The following is a 19420-nucleotide window of genomic DNA, read 5'->3' as shown; positions in this document are numbered from 1 at the left end:
CTGCTCCGGAGTCTGCAATCCAGTACCGCACATAAGGGTTCGATAATGTCTAAGTGTGGGGACTTTGCTGGTTAGGAAAGACGCTGCACTTCAGTTGCATGCTACAGCCTGTCCTGGATCTGTGTGAATGGGTGAATTATTGTCCTGAAATATGGCATCTTTTTGGGAAACAACATTTGAATCGGGCGCTGCATATGATCACCTAAAATGTACACACAATTGTCGACTGTAACACGGCCATTGGGAGGAATGATGGTATCAGCAGAATACCACGATATGGATGCTACACCATCACACTTCCACCTCCACTCCTAACCATTGGAACCAAGCAATTAGGATTGTAGGCTTCTTTTGGTGTTCTCCAGACGTAAACACTGTCCGATGTTGAAAATAACGAAAACGTTGACTCGTCCGACCATATGACGCGTTTCCAATGATCAGCCGTCCAGGATTTATGCTCCTAACACCACGTCTTACTCTTCTTTGCGTTGGTTGTCGTCAATAATGATTTCGGTATAGCAGCTCGTTCATGAAATTCTCGGCGGACAGTGTCGATAGATACGGGGTCTCGAAGATGGCTGTTGAGCTCTGCAATCACTTTAACCGCCGTAGCTTCGTGTGGTATTGACACAATTCGTGTTAGTTTAATAAGATCTCTGTCACTTAGTTTTGATTTGCGCCCGCTATTACGTTTACACGACGACGTGTTTCCATGTTTTGTGTAGGATGTCATGAATGTTTAAACAGTTGCTCCTGAAACATTAAGTAAGTTGGCTGTCTTGTTTACCGAAGCTACAGCTAATCAGGCGCCCACAGTCTGGCCTCTTGGGAAGTTTGTTAGGTCTTTCAATGCACTTCGACTTCGGTCTCCGAATCCAAATACGATGTGTGCACTACTCGTTAACAACCCGAACTGTTGCCTAGTCCATACTGAATACGCACAGTCCAGCGCAAAACTTGTATAATTTGCATTGTTGATCGTCAAACACAACCATTCCATTACTACCACTGTTCAGATTATTTTGCCTATCCGCTGTATATATATCCATAGAAAATGGAACGACAAGAAATATTGATTTTTGAGATAAAAAAACAATTAGCACACACCAGAACGAGAAAAATCTCATTTAACTAAGACTGAAATTTAGTTCACTAAACGCATTCATTTCCTTAGCGGCTTACATTTTGTAATTTTGCATGGATATTCATATTTATACACCATTTTCTCCTGAAATACACTTTTTTAGTGAGATCATTTGGTGTTGTAATTAACTGAGCCTTAATGTTCTTATTCGCGATAGAAGGATATTGTTGCCACGTTTATTTCATATTCTCACGAGAAACAATTTGTATTTGTAGTAAATTAACACGTTACTTCATCAAAAGTATCATTACAGCCCTACATTAAGTGGAACTGATCACTAGACGTCACGGAAGGTGGACTTGGCAATAACAGCAGAATGTGTGGATCAGAGGAGCACAGAATCTTCGAACGTGGATTAGTCATTGGGCGTCACCTAAATAATAGATCCATTAGAGACATTTCAGCGCTTCAGAAGCTGCCTGAGTCGACTTCTGGTGACGTGATTGCGAGATAACGCGAAGGAACAACCATAACTAAATCAAGACCAGGCTGACATCATGCACTGACGGATACGAACCAAGGACCTTCGCGTAATGTGATTTTAAAAAATCGCATGAAGTCAGCGGAAGGGATGACGCATGGGTTACAAACTGCTACCGGCTGTCCAGCTAGTACGATAACTATATGTAGGCACATAAGATGAGTGGATTAGAATGGTTGCACAGTTTCTTATGAACAATACATTTCTGTAGTCAGTGGGAACCAACACTTGAGGTGATATAAAGACAGACAGTAGTGGACTGTGGATGACTGGAAATAAGTAATTTGGGGTCATAAATCACGCTGTACTGTGTGGAAATCTGATAGATAGGCCTGACATTGGCGAACGGTTGGAGAACGTTACCTGCCGTCATCTGTAGTGCCAACGGCGAAGTACAGAGTGAGGTAGTGTTACGGTATGGGGATGCCTTTCGCGGTTAGGGTTGTGTTCCACTTATTCCACTTAATATGCGCAAAGATTTAAACTGATTTTGCAGCTTTGTTTACCGCATACAGTACAGTAGCAGTTTGGAGCAGCATGAAACTGCAGGTTCTGTGAAGCAACGGTATGTGGACAGTAACATTCCTGAAATGGACTGGTCTGCCCAGATCGAGAGAATTGAACCCGATGAACTTGGCAGCGGGATGAATTAGAACATCGACTTCCTCTGGAGCCCTGCGTCCAACATCCATGCCTTCTCTGATTTGGGCTCATGAGGCTAGATTTCAAGCTGTCATAACGGTGAAGGCCTGTCGCATGCCACATTGATGTCCACTAATAAGCGTTCGAATGCTTTTGATGAGATACTTTTAATAACGTGCACTATTTGTTAGGTACAACGATGTCAAGAAAAATAGCTGTTTCATACGTTGTAACAATTCTAAGAGTGAAACTTCCTGGCAGATTAAAACTGTGTGCCCAACCGAGACTCGAATTCGGGACCTTTGCCTTTCGCGGGCAAGTGCTCTACCATCTGAGCAACCCAAGCACGACTCACGCCCGGTGCTCACAGCATTACTACTGCCAGTATCTCGTCTCCTGAGAGACGTGCTTCGGTAGCTCAGATGGTAGAACACTTGCCCGCGAAAGGCAAAGGTCCCGAGTTCGAGTCTCGGTTGAGCACACAGTTTTAATCTGCCAGGAAGTTTCACATCAGCGCACACTCCGCTGCAGAGTGAAAATCTCATTCTGGAAACGTCCCCCAGGCTGTGGCTAAGCCATGTCTCCGCAGTATCCTTTCTTTCAGGAGTGCTAGTTGTGCAAGGTTCGCAGGAGAACTTCTGTATAGTTTGGAAGGTAGGAGACGAGGTACTGGCAGAAGTAAAGCTGTGAGCACCGGGCGTGAGTCGTGCTTCGGTAGCTCAGATGGTAGAGCACTTGGCCGCGAAAGGCAAAGGTCCCGAGTTCGAGTCTCAGTTGGGCACACAGTTTTAACCTGCCAGGAAACTTCATATCAGCGCACACTCCGCTGCAGAGTGAAAATCTCATTCTGGAATTCTAAGAATGTATTTCTCTCTACTGAAGTACCTCAAATAAAACACAGAGTTTTCTGGGTTTCTCTTCCTAATGTTATATTTTTGACTGAAGCTGGAGGATCAAGTTCCTCCTAGTAAGGGTATACAACAGTTTGACTGTAAGTGGTTGGAGTGGTGGAAGGGGGGCGGGGGCGGGGGTGGGGGGAGGGTCTGCTGTGGGGGACAATGTGTGGGTGATATTTTGTTCAGAGTCGAGGATGGCGTGTGCACAGGCTGGCAGAAGGCAGAGAGGGAGCCTCACAGTGTGCTTTTGTCCCGTTGGCTCCATTAATGTTAAATATAATTGTGAGCTGATAAAAGTTTTGGTGTTGCCTACATTACTTCAGGTATTACCCAAAACTACACTCCTGGAAATTGAAATAAGAACACCGTGAATTCATTGTCCCAGAAAGGGGAAACTTTATTGACACATTCCTGGGGTCAGATACATCACATGATCACACTGACAGAACCACAGGCACATAGACACAGGCAACAGAGCATGCACAATGTTGGCACTAGTACAGTGTATATCCACCTTTCGCAGCAATACAGGCTGCTATTCTCCCATGGAGACGATCGTAGAGATGCTGGATGTAGTCCTGTGGAACGGCTTACCATGCCATTTCCACCTGGCGCCTCAGTTGGACCAGCGTTCGTGCTGGACGTGCAGACCGCGTGAGACGACGCTTCATCCAGTCCCAAACATGCTCAATGGGGGACAGATCCGGAGATCTTGCTGGCCAGGGTAGTTGACTTACACCTTCTAGAGCACGTTGGGTGGCACGGGATACATGCGGAAGTGCATTGTCCTGTTGGAACAGCAAGTTCCCTTTCCGGTCTAGGAATGGTAGAACGATGGGTTCGATGACGGTTTGGATGTACCGTGCACTATTCAGTGTCCCCTCGACGATCACCAGAGGTGTACGGCCAGTGTAGGAGATCGCTCCCCACACCATGATGCCGGGTGTTGGCCCTGTGTGCCTCAGTCGTATGCAGTCCTGATTGTGGCGCTCACCTGCACGGCGCCAAACACGCATACGACCATCTTGGCACCAAGGCAGAAGCGACTCTCATCGCTGAAGACGACACGTCTCCATTCGTCTCTCCATTCACGCCTGTCGCGACACCACTGGAGGCGGGCTGCACGATGATGGGGCGTGAGCGGAAGACGGCCTAACGGTGTGCGGGACCGTAGCCCAGCTTCATAGAGACGGTTGCGAATGGTCCTCGCCGATACCCCAGGAGCAACAGTGTCCCTAATTTGCTGGGAAGTGGCGGTGCGGTCCCCTACGGCACTGCGTAGGATCCTACGGTCTTGGCGTGCATCCGTGCGTCGCTGCGGTCCGGTCCCAGGTCGACGGGCACGTGCACCTTCCGCCGACCACTGGCGACAACATCGATGTACTGTGGAGACCTCACGCCCCACGTGTTGAGCAATTCGGCGGTACGTCCACCCGGCCTCCCGCATGCCCACTATACGCCCTCGCTCAAAGTCCGTCAACTGCACATACGGTTCACGTCCACGCTGTCGCGGCATGCTACCAGTGTTAAAGACTGCGATGGAGCTCCGTATGCCACGGCAAACTGGCTGACACTGACGGCGGCGGTGCACAAATGCTGCGCAGCTAGCGCCATTCGACGGCCAACACCGCGGTTCCTGGTGTGTCCGCTGTGCCGTGCGTGTGATCATTGCTTGTACAGCCCTCTCGCAGTGTCCGGAGCAAGTATGGTGGGTCTGACACACCGGTGTCAATGTGTTCTTTTTTCCATTTCCAGGAGTGTATTTATGTTACAAGTTTACACAGAAAGCAGTAAAGAAGTGTGGAGAGCAGACTGTAGATGAGGTCTGATTCTAGATTTGAGATTATGGGAGGGCCAGGAAGCATATCACCCTAAGACCATTGCGCAACAAGATTGCCATATTGTCAGAAGAGAGTATATGTTTTGGGTCTTCTGCAGACAGTGTTCTGCAGCCTTCCGAATAAAAGGTTCCTTACAGTGCACGAGTGAAATGGCGTGGCAACTGGTAAGGTACACCGAAGTTAAAGTACGTGGGATAGGACTATTCTTGTGAGCAAAACGTCTAAATATCAGATAGATTCAGCGTGGAATTCTTTCAGGGCATGGACGAAATGTAATGTTGTAGTGGAATGGTGCGAACAATTCGACAATGGTCTCAAAGACGTGGGTGAGGCAGGCCGGGAAGCAATGACATCGAAATCGACCGCGGACAACACAATGTACAGGCAGTCGAGGAACCGATCCGCAGCAATCACAGAGTGCCAACCACGGACAAGGCTCAGCAGACGCGCATCTCAACAGGGAGTGCTCATTCCTCGGTCCGAGATCGTCTGCAGTATCGGAAATTTTGATCACGCACGGTTCCACGATCACTGTCAGATGCACATAATGATGCAAGATTTAAGGCTTCCCTTAACTTCTTTGTGCGTTATTCTGGCGAATGCTCTACTTTCCTAAACTGCAGCATTACCGGCGATGAGAGATAGGCCAATCATATCGCACCTGCAACAAAGACGGTGTCTATGGATCGGAGACACAGCTCTCCTACGCGTAGCAAATACGAAGTTACACTTCTTCTGCTGTGAAGGAGTTGTGTACACAGAATCTGCGGCAAAGGCCACAATTACACTGTCAGAAAAAAATCCTAAGAGAAAAAGATAATTAACGTAGGGTAATTAAATTCCGAAAGTACATTTATATGGGAAACACATTTAAGTGTTTAACACTGCAAGTTCATAGGCTAATGTAAGCGCGACATAAGCCACTGCAAATGCTGGTACTTTAGTAACCAGCGTACCGCCAGAACGTTGAATGCAAGCATGCAAAAATGCATACATTGCGTTGTTTAGGTGCCGGATGTCATTTCGTGGGATGGAGTTCTATGTATGTTGCACCTGATCGATCGGTACAGGGGCGGTTAATGCTGGTTGTGGATGACACTGGAGTTCTCGTCCGATGATGTCCCATATTTACCCGACTGGAGACAGATCTGGTGATCGAGCAGGCCAAGGGAAGATCTGAAAATAGTGTAGAGCAACGTTGGTTTACAACAGCGTATGTGGGCCACGACCATCAGGAACCCGGTCTTCTTGAGACGGTTCATTGTCGTGACCACCACTGGCAGCGTATATTTAAAACGAATCTGATTTGCATCTTCACAGTGTCGCTAAATCAACTCATAAACGACGGGTGCGAAATTTCAGCAGACATCATCTTTCAGATGTACAAACAGGCTTACCAAGTTTCGTTTGTGTTGCACAAATCCTTGATATTCTGGATTTATTTTTCTCAGTGTATTGGTGCCGATTCGTACTGTGCGGCACTGACGTCGCTGCGCAGTGCCGTGGAAAATTAAGCGAGGGCATTGTTCTCCTCCAAGACAATACGACACCCCACACGGCACCCAGAGCACAAGCTTTGCTTCAGCGTTTTCGGAGGGAGGTTTGTAAGCACACGCCTAGCAGTCCAGATCTTGCACTACGCGATTTCCGTATTTTTGGCAAGCTGAAAGATCATCTGAGGCGAAAGAGATTTTCCAAGGGAGAGGACGTTCACGTAGATGTTCTCGAACGGCTCCGTGACTGAGGAGTGGGTTTCTGCCTTCTGGGAACTGAACGACTGGTAACCTGTCCCGACCGTTGTTTAAAGAGACCTAGTATTTGTGTCACTTTGAAATGAAGTGCAGCGTTGAATAAGGTATGAGGGGGTAAAGATACGCAGTACGACACACCGCAGTGAAGGTTGCGCGACGCGACACTTACCAGTACGACACTTGTGTTCCCAGTAGGATGAGACGAAATGATATATTACGTGATGCGCAATGCGACTCGCTATACGACAAGCAACATGCAAGCACGACTTATATTTCTGTCTCAGTTTCAGTTGCATTCATGGGCTATTCTGAAGGACGTTGTTGTGGCTTATCGTCATTTGAAGTGTTTCAAAAAGAAAAGAAGGTACTGGTTGCATTCGTACAAAGCAATAAGTATCAGACTTTGTTCAGGTGTGTTTTCACATAAGCTGTTACAACTCTACAGCACAAGTCCAGACAATTTCCACTTTTTCGGGCAACTATGTACTTGCATTTCTTTTGACAATGTAGGACACACTTGTTATTTGTCCTGCTGCAAGGTGATGAAAGTGTGTGAATGACATTAAAAATACCACCATAAGAAATTACTTTCGTTTAAGACCACCTAGAATGGTACTTCATACAGTGCTGTACATATACAAATAATAGTTACAGATTGATAAAGCTAGGATACTATTTCTACAACATTCCAGTACCACAGGTTAGTATATGATTCAGTTTGAGGAATGTTCAGAAGAAACGTTATTGGGTTTGAAGTGAGATCAGTTTCCATCGATGGTGTAGCAATGGATGGTGAGCTCTCTGTAGGGGTAAACGATGTCTTTGAAGAAATGGAAAAAGCCCACCAAGATGAGTAGAATCCCGACGTTTCCTCCCTGGCTTTGTCCAGCTGCTCTTTCAGAATTAACAGGAATTTAGTTTTCAGTTCTACGGTTGTCTCAAAGTTTTCTGTGATTACAGATTGAAAAACTTCTTGTCAGTATCATCAGCTGATGACTCCTGCCGTCTTATCTTTTCGGTAAGTTTTTCATTTAGGGCTTCGGCTTGTTTCGGCAGAGAAACACGAGGCTGCTCCGCACCCCACATACCAGGTGAGAGCAGTCGGCAAAAGCGTCGGTGCGACGCAAAGCTGCCCACCTTTTAGAGGACAAGCTCCAGTATATCCCACGTACTTTCTCGGTAATGGACAGCGGTATGGCTCTCCTTCCACTGTAAAAACCAAGTTCGATATGTTGGCTATATTTAATACCCACCAATATACTGAAAAGCAAAAGCAGTTCATTATCTAGGCTGTCAGACTATAAGATGCGGAAAAATCTACGTTTTTTTTCCAACTAGTTTCCTCAATGTCTAATTAGATAGCCTGCATAGCGGAAACTGCACTTATACTTTTTCAGCCGTATCAGTGATGACTTGAAATTTCCCTCACCATGGATCGTACGACGCAAGATGTGGCCGGCCGTTGTTGTCGAGCGGTTCTACGCGCTTCAGTCTGAAACGGCGCGCCCGCTACGGTCGCAGGCTCGAATCCTGCCTCGGCCATGGATGTGTGTGATGTCCTTAGGTTAGTTAGGTTTAAGTAGTTCTAAGTTCTAGGGGACTGATGACCTAAGATGTTAAGTCCCACAGTGCTCAGAGCCTTTGAACCATTTGAACGCAAGTTGTGTGGAGCAAACAGCACACCATATTGCTCTTGGAGAGACAATGGTGCGTGTGTTGCATCACTGGCGTCTTACTTAACTGTGTTCCAATATATTTGTAAGTGATACGCCTATTTGTGTTGTTTCTGCGACATATCAAATACCGTATGTACATCTACCACTGCACTTGTGATTAAGGCTTTTTCCGTTGCAATCACGTATGGAGGGCGGGAAAAATATTTAAATGCCTCTGTGTGTGCTGAAATTAATCTAATATTATCCTCTTGATCCCTATGTGAGTGACATGTGTGGGGTTTTAGTATATTCTTGGAGTCATATTTTAAAGATGATACTTGAAAAATGGTTCAAATGGCTCTGAGCACTATGCGACTTAACTTCTGAGGTCATCGGTCGCCTAGAACTAATTAAACCTAACTAACCTAAGGACATCACACACATCCATGCCCGAGGCAGGATTCGAACCTGCGACCGTAGCGGTCGCTCGGTACCAGACTGTAGCGACTAAAACATCACGGCTGATACTTGAAACTTTGTGGGTAAACCATATAGGATAGTTACTGTCTTTCTTCAAGAGTGTGTCATTTCAGTTCATACAGCACCTCAGTGACACTCCCCCACACGTCAAACAAACCATTCGTGCTGTCCATCTCTGTATACATTCAATATCCTCTGCCACTCCTGTTTAGCAGTGGTCCCATATCACCCCACTGTGCACTGCACCTGAAAGTTATTTGTTCAGGCATAGTGAAAGGTGAGTTACTTTTTGAAGTACCCTCATGTTATAGTATTTTGTGTACTATTCACGTCTTGGATGGCAGCTATTTTAAAGAGAAAAGAGCCGCGTTTTCTTGAAACCCGGCTAGGAGACACCGAGCCCAGAAACTGGCCCCGTGGTTGCGGTGTCAAGTGTTTATGGCTACGAGTGCGGCGGAGAGCGCCACTTTTGCGCGGCGCCTTATCTGCCAATGCAGGGAAAGGCGAGACCACACAGAGCTGTGAGAGCATGGCGTGGCGCACTCTCAGCAGATAAGGCGCTATCTGGGGCGGCGGCGCAGAAATTGCAACAGCGCAGAGTGGGAGGGAAAAGGGGGGGGGGGGGGGCTGGAGAAATGAGTGGATTCCCCGCACCGCTTGACAGCGGCGCCGCTGAGGCTTCCTCCTCTGGCGAAGAGCGGAAGAGCGGCCGCCACTGCACTCATGCTCGACGCTGGCCGAAATGTGAACCACCCAAAACAGTTCCTGAGAGAAACAGTGTGTCTCCACGTAACTGTGAAACTGGGAGCAGCAACCGTTTGTACAGTCTAATGTTACCTATAATACCGGCGTCATTTCCGACTGAGCGACGTCAAGTAAATAATAATAAGTTTATTTTTTATGTTCACTAGCTGACAAGGAAAAGTGGAGCACCTAGAAGGGGAGGAGGAAACGAAAAGAAACTTTACACATTGAGAGGGTGTGCGATGTTATTTTTGTGATTACAAAATCGAGGCCGGCCGCGATGCTCGAATGGTTCCAGGCGCTTCTGTAAGGAGGCGCGCTGCTGCTACAGTCGCAGGCTCGAATCCTACCTCGGGCATGGATGTGTGTGATATCCTTAGGCTAGTTAGGTTTAATTAGTTCTAAGTTCTAGGCGACTGATGACCTCTGGAGTTAAGTCGCATAGTGCACAAAGCCATTTCAACCATTTGAACCCACGCCATGACGCCAGGACTAACACAGCTCTACCTCGCGAAAACATTGGAAGGATGAGGTGTCTCCTGAGTCTGCAGCCATACTCACTGATGATAGTCATCCAGGATAGTGCAAACCACGATTCTTCGCTGAACACAATTTGAACCCATTCATCAGGTATCCATACTACCATTTTACGACGCCACTCCAAACGCATCTGCTTGTATTTGTACTGTCGACAGCTTCCTGCCAATGGGATGGTAATTCCCCAGGCCGGCTACTCCTAGCCTCCGACCATTGTTGCTGGATGTCACAGAAAAGTTTCAGGTAGTCCACGCACGTGAAGGGGGTCCAGAATATGTCGATTCTCATTCGTAGAGTTCAGATGTGGTGGACCGGAATCTTGATGATGAGTATGTGGTCGAAGAATATGGATATTGCACGATTCGACCAGATGGCCAAACGGAGATGCACAACGAGGTCCCTTACAAATTCTTTCAGGTACTGAAGACGCTGTTTGAGATGAATACGTGGCATTAATGAGTCTTTCACAGTAATCATTCAACATCTGACGATGGTCACACCCTCATATAACGCAGTGGGCCTGGTATTACTTTAAACGCGAACAAGACAAATGCATTCTGGTGGCCAGTCTAAATATGACAGAGTATTGTAATTGTAATTACTTATGTACGCACCGATGGTATGTATATATAACGAAATCCTGTGGTTTTTTCCATTTGAACGACCGACTGACAACGTTATCAAGAATCTCGTCGCACATTATTTTTATTAATACGTATCAAAATTTCTAATGAACTATGTATTAGGCGTTGAAACCTGAAATAGTATGTTCTTGCTGAGTCTACCGTTCTCCATATTCTCTGACACTGTGTATTTCTATTTTTAAAATATTCCAATTTACTGTGTCTCAGTGGCGAAGCATGACTTGAATCTAATTAGAAAGAAATATTTATTTTATCCAGAAATCCTTTTAATGTATGTCATGGTAAAAAGTCAATTATTTTTCTATATTTGAAAAGTGCAATGATTGAAATATACTGAAATGTCTTTAGGAAAATACAAATAATAATATGCTACGATATTACCAATCAACTTTAATGAAGTATTATCCTTGTAAAGTGAAATTTTTTGACTTTGGTGAATTACTTCAAGATTTTAGTTTTAACTAACATGAGTTAGAAGAAATTAAATCACGAAGATTCTGTCTGTCCTCATCTCATAGCAGTTGTTGGATCTCCAACATAACAATAATAAAAAATCGAAATATCCAAATTAAACTTCTGAAAGATATAAAAACGAGAATATATGTCGTTTTTTGGTTTTACTATTCAAATCATAGGGTGAACGTGTTATAAGCTTCCACTGCTAGGTGTCGAAAGGAACTTTCGTGTTTGAAATTACTTTGCATACACCAGAAAATAAAATGTCAGAAACTGTATTCTGTTATGATCAATAGTATACTTTCAGTACCAAAACAAAATTTTAAGACGATCGATTTTGAAAATCGATGACATGGAGCACATGTGACCCAAGAGTTATTTTGCCAGGGTGGCAAATATGGAAAAAGTATAACACATCAGTGCCAGAACGTATTTATTCTTGTGACAGTCAAAAACATGAAACCTCGAATACAAATTTTCAAGATGGCTCTGACATCTCACAAACCAATATTTTATACTTTCTGTGAAGTTTTTGCTGGGACATATATGTTCCACCAAACAGATTTTCATGAAACAGACACACTGCGCCATTTGTAAACAAAGGCCTTCTATACAGGGTGTCACAAAAAGGTATGGCCAAACTTTCAGGAAACATTCCTCACACACAAAGAAAGAAAATATGTTATGTGGGCATGTGTCCGGAAACGCTTACTTTCCATGACAGAGCGCATTTTATTACTTCTCTTCAAATCACATTAATCATGGAATGGAAATACACAGCAACAGAACGTACCAGCGTGACTTCAAACACGTTGTTACAGGAAATGTTCAAAATGTCCTCCGTTAGCGAGGATACATGCATCCACCCTCCGTCGCATGGAATCCCTGATGCGCTGATGCAGCCCTGGAGAATGGCGTATTGTATCACAGCCGTCCACAATACGAGCACGAAGAGTCTCTACATTTCGTACAGGGGTTGCGTAGACAAGAGCTTTCAAATGCGCCTATAAGTGAAAGTCAAGAGGGTTGAGGTCAGGGGAGCGTGGAGGCCATGGAATCGGTCCGCCTCTACCAAACCATCGGTCACCGAATCTGTTGTTGAGAAGTGTACGATCAAAATGGTTCAAATGGCTCTGAGCACTATGGGACTCAACATCTGTGGTCATCAGTCCCCTAGGACTTAGAACTACTTAAACCTAGCTAACCTAAGGACATCACACAATTCCATGCCCGAGGCAGGAATCGAACCTGCGACCGTAGCGGTCACGCGGTTCCAGACTGACGGGCCTAGAACCGCACGGCCACACCGGCCGCAAGCGTACGAACGCTTGGACTGAAATGTGCAGGAGCTCCATTGTGCATGAACTACATGCTGTGTCGAACTTGTAAAGGCACATGTTCTATCAGCACAGGTAGAGTATCCCACATGATATCATGATAAAGTACCGTACATACTGACGATACTAAAATGAGCTCTAACATGGAAATTAAGCATTTCCTGACACATGTCCACATAACATCTTTTCTTTATTTGTGTGTGAGGAATGTTTCCTGAAAGTTTGGCCGTACCTTTTTGTAACACCCTGTATAGTGTGATCCAGGAGGAATGGTCAATATTCAGGGATGTCATAGAAACGCTCATTCGCGGCTACCCCGCGCGACCTAGGATATCAATTTACGTGTTACAGCAGGTTAAAGGAAAAATGCACAATGCAGTTCACACCACAAACCACTTTAGGTGTGTACGGATTCTTGACTGGCCTGTCCAGTTCCCTGATTTTTCACGTACAGTGCATGTCTAGGATGCGACTAACAGACATTCAGGGGCTGGCCAAAGAATGGAAACACCGCAAACAGGACACACCATCACGCATGTATAGTGTAAGAAAGCCGTTGGCATCCAAAACAACTGCCAGAATGGATAAACTCAGGTCCTGCACGGTTATCTGGGGAACTTTATACCATTCTTCCTGCAAGACAGTGGCAAGTTCAGGTAACGACGGTACAGGTGAACAGGCAGAACGCACCATTGTCTCTAACGTGGACTACAAAAGCCCAATAATATTGATATCTGGTGACTGTGGTGGGTAGGGGATAGGCGCAATTCATCCTCTTGCAGACAGAACATGTTATGCACGACAGAGCCTGTGTGAAGAGGGTCTCTCTTGTCTTGAAACACAGCATCACCATTAGGGAACAAACCTTTTGCGTGTGATGTTCATATAATCTTTGAACAGCAACCATGAAGGCCACGGAATATCACACCATGATATGGCTGCCCAAATCATCAGCGAACCCACGCCATGTTTCACTCATGAGGCACGTACTTGGCCAGAAGTTCGACCAACTGACTTTGTCCCTTTTCCCCATAGTGCAGGCCTATTGCCTCAACAACACGTTTTCGTGTTACAACATTTGCATCGCTGATAAGTGCTTTTAGAATTATAGCCTGCCCTGTAGTTTCCTGTTTATGGAGTCCTCTGTGTTACTTAGATGCTGACAGGGTTCGCGAGTCTATCTTTCTTGTCTGCAGTGACATTTTCAGCTTTCGTCCTTTTATTTTGCGTCACAATCCTCTTGAATGATCGTCTGTTATGGTCACTCAACACACATATTCGCCTGCGTAGTGACTTAGCGGATGATGTCTTTCCAATTTGGCTGTATGCTATATTGATCTTCGACATAGTGCCTCTTGAAACACCAAACGCTTCGACTACCTTAGTTTACGGAAGCACTGTCCATACGAGCACCAACAATCTGTCCACGTTCGATTTCACGTCATGTGCTCACAACCTCGCAACACTGTTCTGACCACGACTGACTCTTGAAACGTACTGCGAACTGTACACAGGTCCGCTCGTTGTACAGTACAACAGCACAATCTGCAGGTTTGGCTAGCACCTGCATTTGTGTTGAAGCATGTACACTCCTGGAAATTGAAATAAGAACACCGTGAATTCATTGTCCCAGGAAGGGGAAACTTTATTGACACATTCCTGGGGTCAGATACATCACATGATCACACCTACAGAACCACAGGCACATAGACACAGGCAACAGAGCATGCACAATGTCGGCACTAGTACAGTGTATATCCACCTTTCGCAGCAATGCAGGTTGCTATTCTCCCATGGAGACGATCGTAGAGATGCTGGATGTAGTCCTGTGGAACGGCTTACCATGCCATTTCCACCTGGCGCCTCAGTTGGACCAGCGTTCGTGCTGGACGTGCAGACCGTGTGAGACGATGCTTCATCCAGTCCCAGACATGCTCAATGGGGGACAGATCCGGAGATCTTGCTGGCCAGGGTAGTTGACTTACACCTTCTAGAGCACGTTGGGTGGCACGGGATACATGCGGACGTGCATTGTCCTGTTGGAACAGCAAGTTCCCTTGCCGGTCTAGGAATGGTAGAACGATGGGTTCGATGACGGTTTGGATGTACCGTGCACTATTCAGTGTCCCCTCGACGATCACCAGAGGTGTACGGCCAGTGTAGGAGATCGCTCCCCACACCATGGTGCCGGGTGTTGGCCCTGTGTGCCTCGGTCGTATGCAGTCCTGATTGTGGCGCCAAACACGCATACGACCATCATTGGCACCAAGGCAGAAGGGACTCTCATTGCTGAAGACGACACGTCTCCATTCGTCCCTCCATTCACGCCTGTCGCGACACCACTGAAGGCGGGATGCACGATGTTGGGGCGTGAGCGGAAGACGGCCTAACGGTGTGCGGGACCGTAGCCCAGCTTCATAGAGACGGTTGCGAATGGTCCTCGCCGATACCTCAGGAGCAACAGTGTCCCTAATTTGCTGGGAAGTGGCGATGCGGTCCCCTGCGGCACTGCGTAGGATCCTACGGTCTTGGCGTGCATCCGTGCGTCGTTGCGGTCCGGTCCCAGGTCGACGGGCACGTGCACCTTCCGCCGACCACTGGCGACAACATAGATGTACTGTGGAGACCTCACGCCCCACGTGTTGAGCAATTCGGCGGTACGTCCACCCGGCCTCCCGCATGCCCACTATACGCCCTCGCTCAAAGTTCGTCAACTGCACATACGGTTCACGTCCACGCTGTCGCGGCATGCTAGCAGTGTTAAAGACTGCGATGGAGCTCCGTATGCCACGGCAAACTGGCTGACACTGACGGCGGCGGTGCACAAATGCTGCGCAGCTAGCGCCATTCGACGGCCAACACCGCGGTTCCTGGTGTGTCCGCTGTGCCGTGCGTGTGATCATTGCTTGTACAGCCCTCTCGCAGTGTCCGGAGCAAGTATGGTGGGTCTGACACACCGGTGTCAATGTGTTCTTTTTTCCATTTCCAGGAGTGTATTTCTCGCGATTTTCCCATATTTTGTCCAACCCCTGTATGCAGTCATACCAACATCTAGCCAGCAATATTCCAACTGACACAACTTGTCTTTCAGGTTCGGCAAGAAATTCCCAAAGATGATAATCGGAGTCTGTGTGTCTGCATGCCAGAGGGAATACACATGTGCATTTCGATTCGAGCCTGTGGAAGTCATACCTTAAATGGTATTTATGATGGACATCAGTTGCGCGTAGCTCAAAATGGTTCAAATGGTTCTAAGCACTATGGGACTTAGCATCTGACGTTATAAGTCCCCTATACTTAAAACTACATAAACCTAACTAACCTAAGGACATCACACACTTCCATGTCCGAGGCAGGATTCGAACTTGCGACCGTAGCAGCAACGCGGTTCCGGACTGAAGCGCCTAGAACCGCTCTGCCACAAGGGTTGCTCGTAGAATGAAAGTTCATTCTTTTAATGCCTGTGGTGAACGTATTCACAAAGTCTGATAAATATAGGATTGCGTCTCATGGCGTAACATTTCGCGTCACCGTCAGTGTAGAAAAATCTATGACTGTAATGGAATTACACGGGGGAAACTTTGGTGACTTGCTAGTCCCTGCTTTGGTATCGACTGTTATGTAGGTTTCAAAACTCACTATACAATCATATAATTATATGTCAGATATGAAAGATGAAGCAATTACTTTGGATACAAATGAACTCTATGTTCTACTGCAAAGTAATTAGCGTAGTACTCAAGTTAAACGGCCTGGTCTCTCAAATTCAGATACTGATATTTTTTCTCTAGCAGATTATATTGCAAATGACAAAATTTTGTTTATAAATGAAAAGCACAAAAATGTAAATCGATATGGTGCAGCCACCTAATTCTCGTACAACAATTCTAATGATGAAGGCTTGACCTTCGAAAGACGCAAATTTTACTATTTTTTTCTCTGTAAAGAGTTGGTTGAACAGATATTTCAACTCTGACCGTAACTGCCACTACCTCATGTTCGTTATGAATCAGATCAGAGCACAAAAATGTGGATTTTATACAGTATTAATTTATTTGCTTTGGCAGTTTTCGACTTACAAGGCCATCGTCAGATAACCAAGAATCGCCATGAAAGGCAGTTGCAATCTATTTGTAATTTGTATGTATTCTGCTGTTTCATTATGGATATATCTTCCCTGCAGTAAAATGCAATTCTTCATACTTACTGATATGTATTTCAGCTTATGTATTTCCCACTATGTTACAATGTCTAGTCAAATATTTTACTCTGTTTTTCTATGACCACTTGTAACAATATCTTTTCATTTTATCCTCCAATATTCTTTCCTTTTATTCGTTTTGATTTATTTGGACTGACAGTTTACATTTGTATACATTCAGCTGTTGTACAAGCTGTAAATCTTCTCTTCTGTTGAGTGTAATTATTTACAGATACATATATAAATCAACGAAACAAGTTGTACTCATGAAACATTTACAAACTAAGATTCACTTTGAAGCGTACTTTCTTTTTGCACATACTGGTCTCCTGAGTTTCCAACTGGGAAATCTGAAACACTTAACACACACTTTTACTCACAACAAGATGCCGTTCACAGCAATACACGAGAGCAGGTAAATAGACGAACATGCCTCTGATCCACAGGGCTACCGTATTCTTAAAGGAAACATAGGGTGTAGAAGAATGAAGAATGTTCCACACCTGAGGACTGACTTTATCATAACCCACAAAATCGGAAATCAGTTGTTGACATTTGTTCAATCGTGAACCCGTTTACAAACAAGATGTATACTGCACCATATGTTTACACATCCAGCAAAGAGGGCAATAAACGTAACCTTGGAAATACTAACAGATTTCGGAAAGAACTACAAGACATAATTAACAAGTTTCAAGAGCGTCATAGAAACATCTTAGTTGATTTTACTGCCCAGTCAGAGATAGGGCGCAAGTTTAGATACATCGTGGAAGACTGTCTAGCCCACCTAACGATCAAGTGAACGTATGTCTTCTTGTGTTCAACGTGTATTTGTTCTGTGCAAGTCAATGTAAATTTTATGAATTATATAAAATAAATACTTTGGCCTATCAGGATAAAAATTATCTCTGTAATTAAAGAGTAACAAATGGTTCAAATGGCTCTGAGCAAGCAACTACCAAGGAAGAAAAAGACCTGGACATCGCGCTATCTGCTCTTGGGAGAAGTCCAGATAGATCCTGTAGGTATCCCAAAGAAATCCCATAGAGAGATCCAGAATGTAAGAGTATTAAGACGAGCAAATCTATCTTCAGATCATTGCCTACCCAAAATAACACTGAGATTTCAACCCAGAAATGCGAATAAAATCAAATCGCTTAAGCTTACGAATTTTGGTTTACAGAAACTTTCAGCTTGTATTAAATTCAAAGAGACGAAACTAGAAGCACTGAAATTAAGTAACTAGAATATAACGAAAGATGTATCAGAGAACAACATGGCTAAAGTGGGACTCACAAAAGACGTATGACAACAAGGATAAGTTCACAGAACAATAGAAATTATCTGCCAGTATCATCAGAGAACTAAAACGGTGGTTCACAAAGAACCAATTAAAACAGCTGGATGAAGGCGTCACGAAGGCTGATACCAGAAGTACAGAAGCATTAAACAGAACCTCAGCTGCTGTAAGGCACCAAGTACTCACTTTCGAGGACCAAACGTGAAGATAACCTACAATGATGTAGATAATTACCACCTTAGAGCAATTGCTTGAGATTCGCCTTAACTACGAACCATTCGATAATTTTTTTACTTCTCAAGATAACATCAAGCAATCAAATTCTCAACCAACGACCAAATGAATCAACCAGTCCTCGAAAAACAACAAAGCATGTGGTTATGACTTAACAGTAGTTGAACGAAGCAAGCTGAAGATAGGACTGTAAGAAACTGCTACTAAACATTATGATGACTCGAACCTGACGTAGTGATTGGACTTCTGACTTGAGTTATCCCTTGCACAACAGAGTAGACTTGACTGACACGGATAGTGATCAACAGATAACGCTGAAACCTGTCGCACACAAATTTTTCTCCAAGGCCATGTGAAGAAGATTTACTCAATTGTAAGATCGAGTAATGTCTTTTCACTTAAAGTCTGTAACGCTGAATTTGATGTAATATGTGTTTTGCATATTTTTTTATGTAAACATCCTGAAATGAACCACGTAAGTGAATGTATGTAACACTCTCTGTGAACGTATGTCTTCTTGTGTTCAACGTGTATTTGTTCTGTGCAAGTCAATGTAAATTTTATGAATTACATAAAATAAATACTTTGGCCCATAAGGATAAAAATTATCTCTGTAATTAAAGAGTAACAAATGGTTCAAATGGCTCTGAGCACTATGCGACTTAACTTCTGAGGTCATCAGTCACCTATCACTTAGAACTAATTAAACCTAACTAACCTAAGGACATCACACACATCCATGCCCGAGGCACGATTCGAACCTGCGACCGTAGCGGTTGCTCGGCTCCAGACTGTAGTGCCTAGAACCGCACGACCAATCCGGCCGGCTAAAGAGTAGCAGGCAGACAATTGAAACTAAAGAGGACTTTTGTGAGAAGAAGGCTTTTTCGTCAATAAGTGTTCACTAAACCATGATTTCGAATAACTGCGTGAAGAAATTTCTTTCGAATTAAGTTCGCACTGTGAAGTGTGGAGCCGAAGCAGAATGAAGGACGATTTTGAGAAACGGTTCAATTGAAACAATTTTTGGAAGATTAGCAATAAGCATAGTGCAGTATTTGTTAGAGACTAGTCATG

The 19420-nt window shown here is 44.9% G+C and overlaps 1 protein-coding gene across 1 annotated transcript in view; it reads right to left on the bottom strand.

Moving 5' to 3' along the window:
- The window catches only part of LOC126278857 (RNA-binding protein 25-like), a 41392-nt gene extending 31777 nt beyond the window's left edge, over positions 1-9615 (bottom strand). Inside the window, exon 1 of the mRNA XM_049979133.1 lies at positions 9545-9615. Coding sequence (XP_049835090.1) covers positions 9545-9615 — 71 coding nt within the window. The remainder of the gene's footprint in view (positions 1-9544) is intronic.
- Between the last annotated feature and the right edge of the window lie 9805 nt (positions 9616-19420).

This window comes from Schistocerca gregaria, chromosome 6 (genome assembly GCF_023897955.1).
Source record: "Schistocerca gregaria isolate iqSchGreg1 chromosome 6, iqSchGreg1.2, whole genome shotgun sequence".
NCBI lineage: Eukaryota > Metazoa > Arthropoda > Insecta > Orthoptera > Acrididae > Schistocerca > Schistocerca gregaria.
The sequence above is the reverse complement of the archived record's forward strand: the minus strand, read 5'-3'. Positions and strand labels throughout refer to the sequence as shown.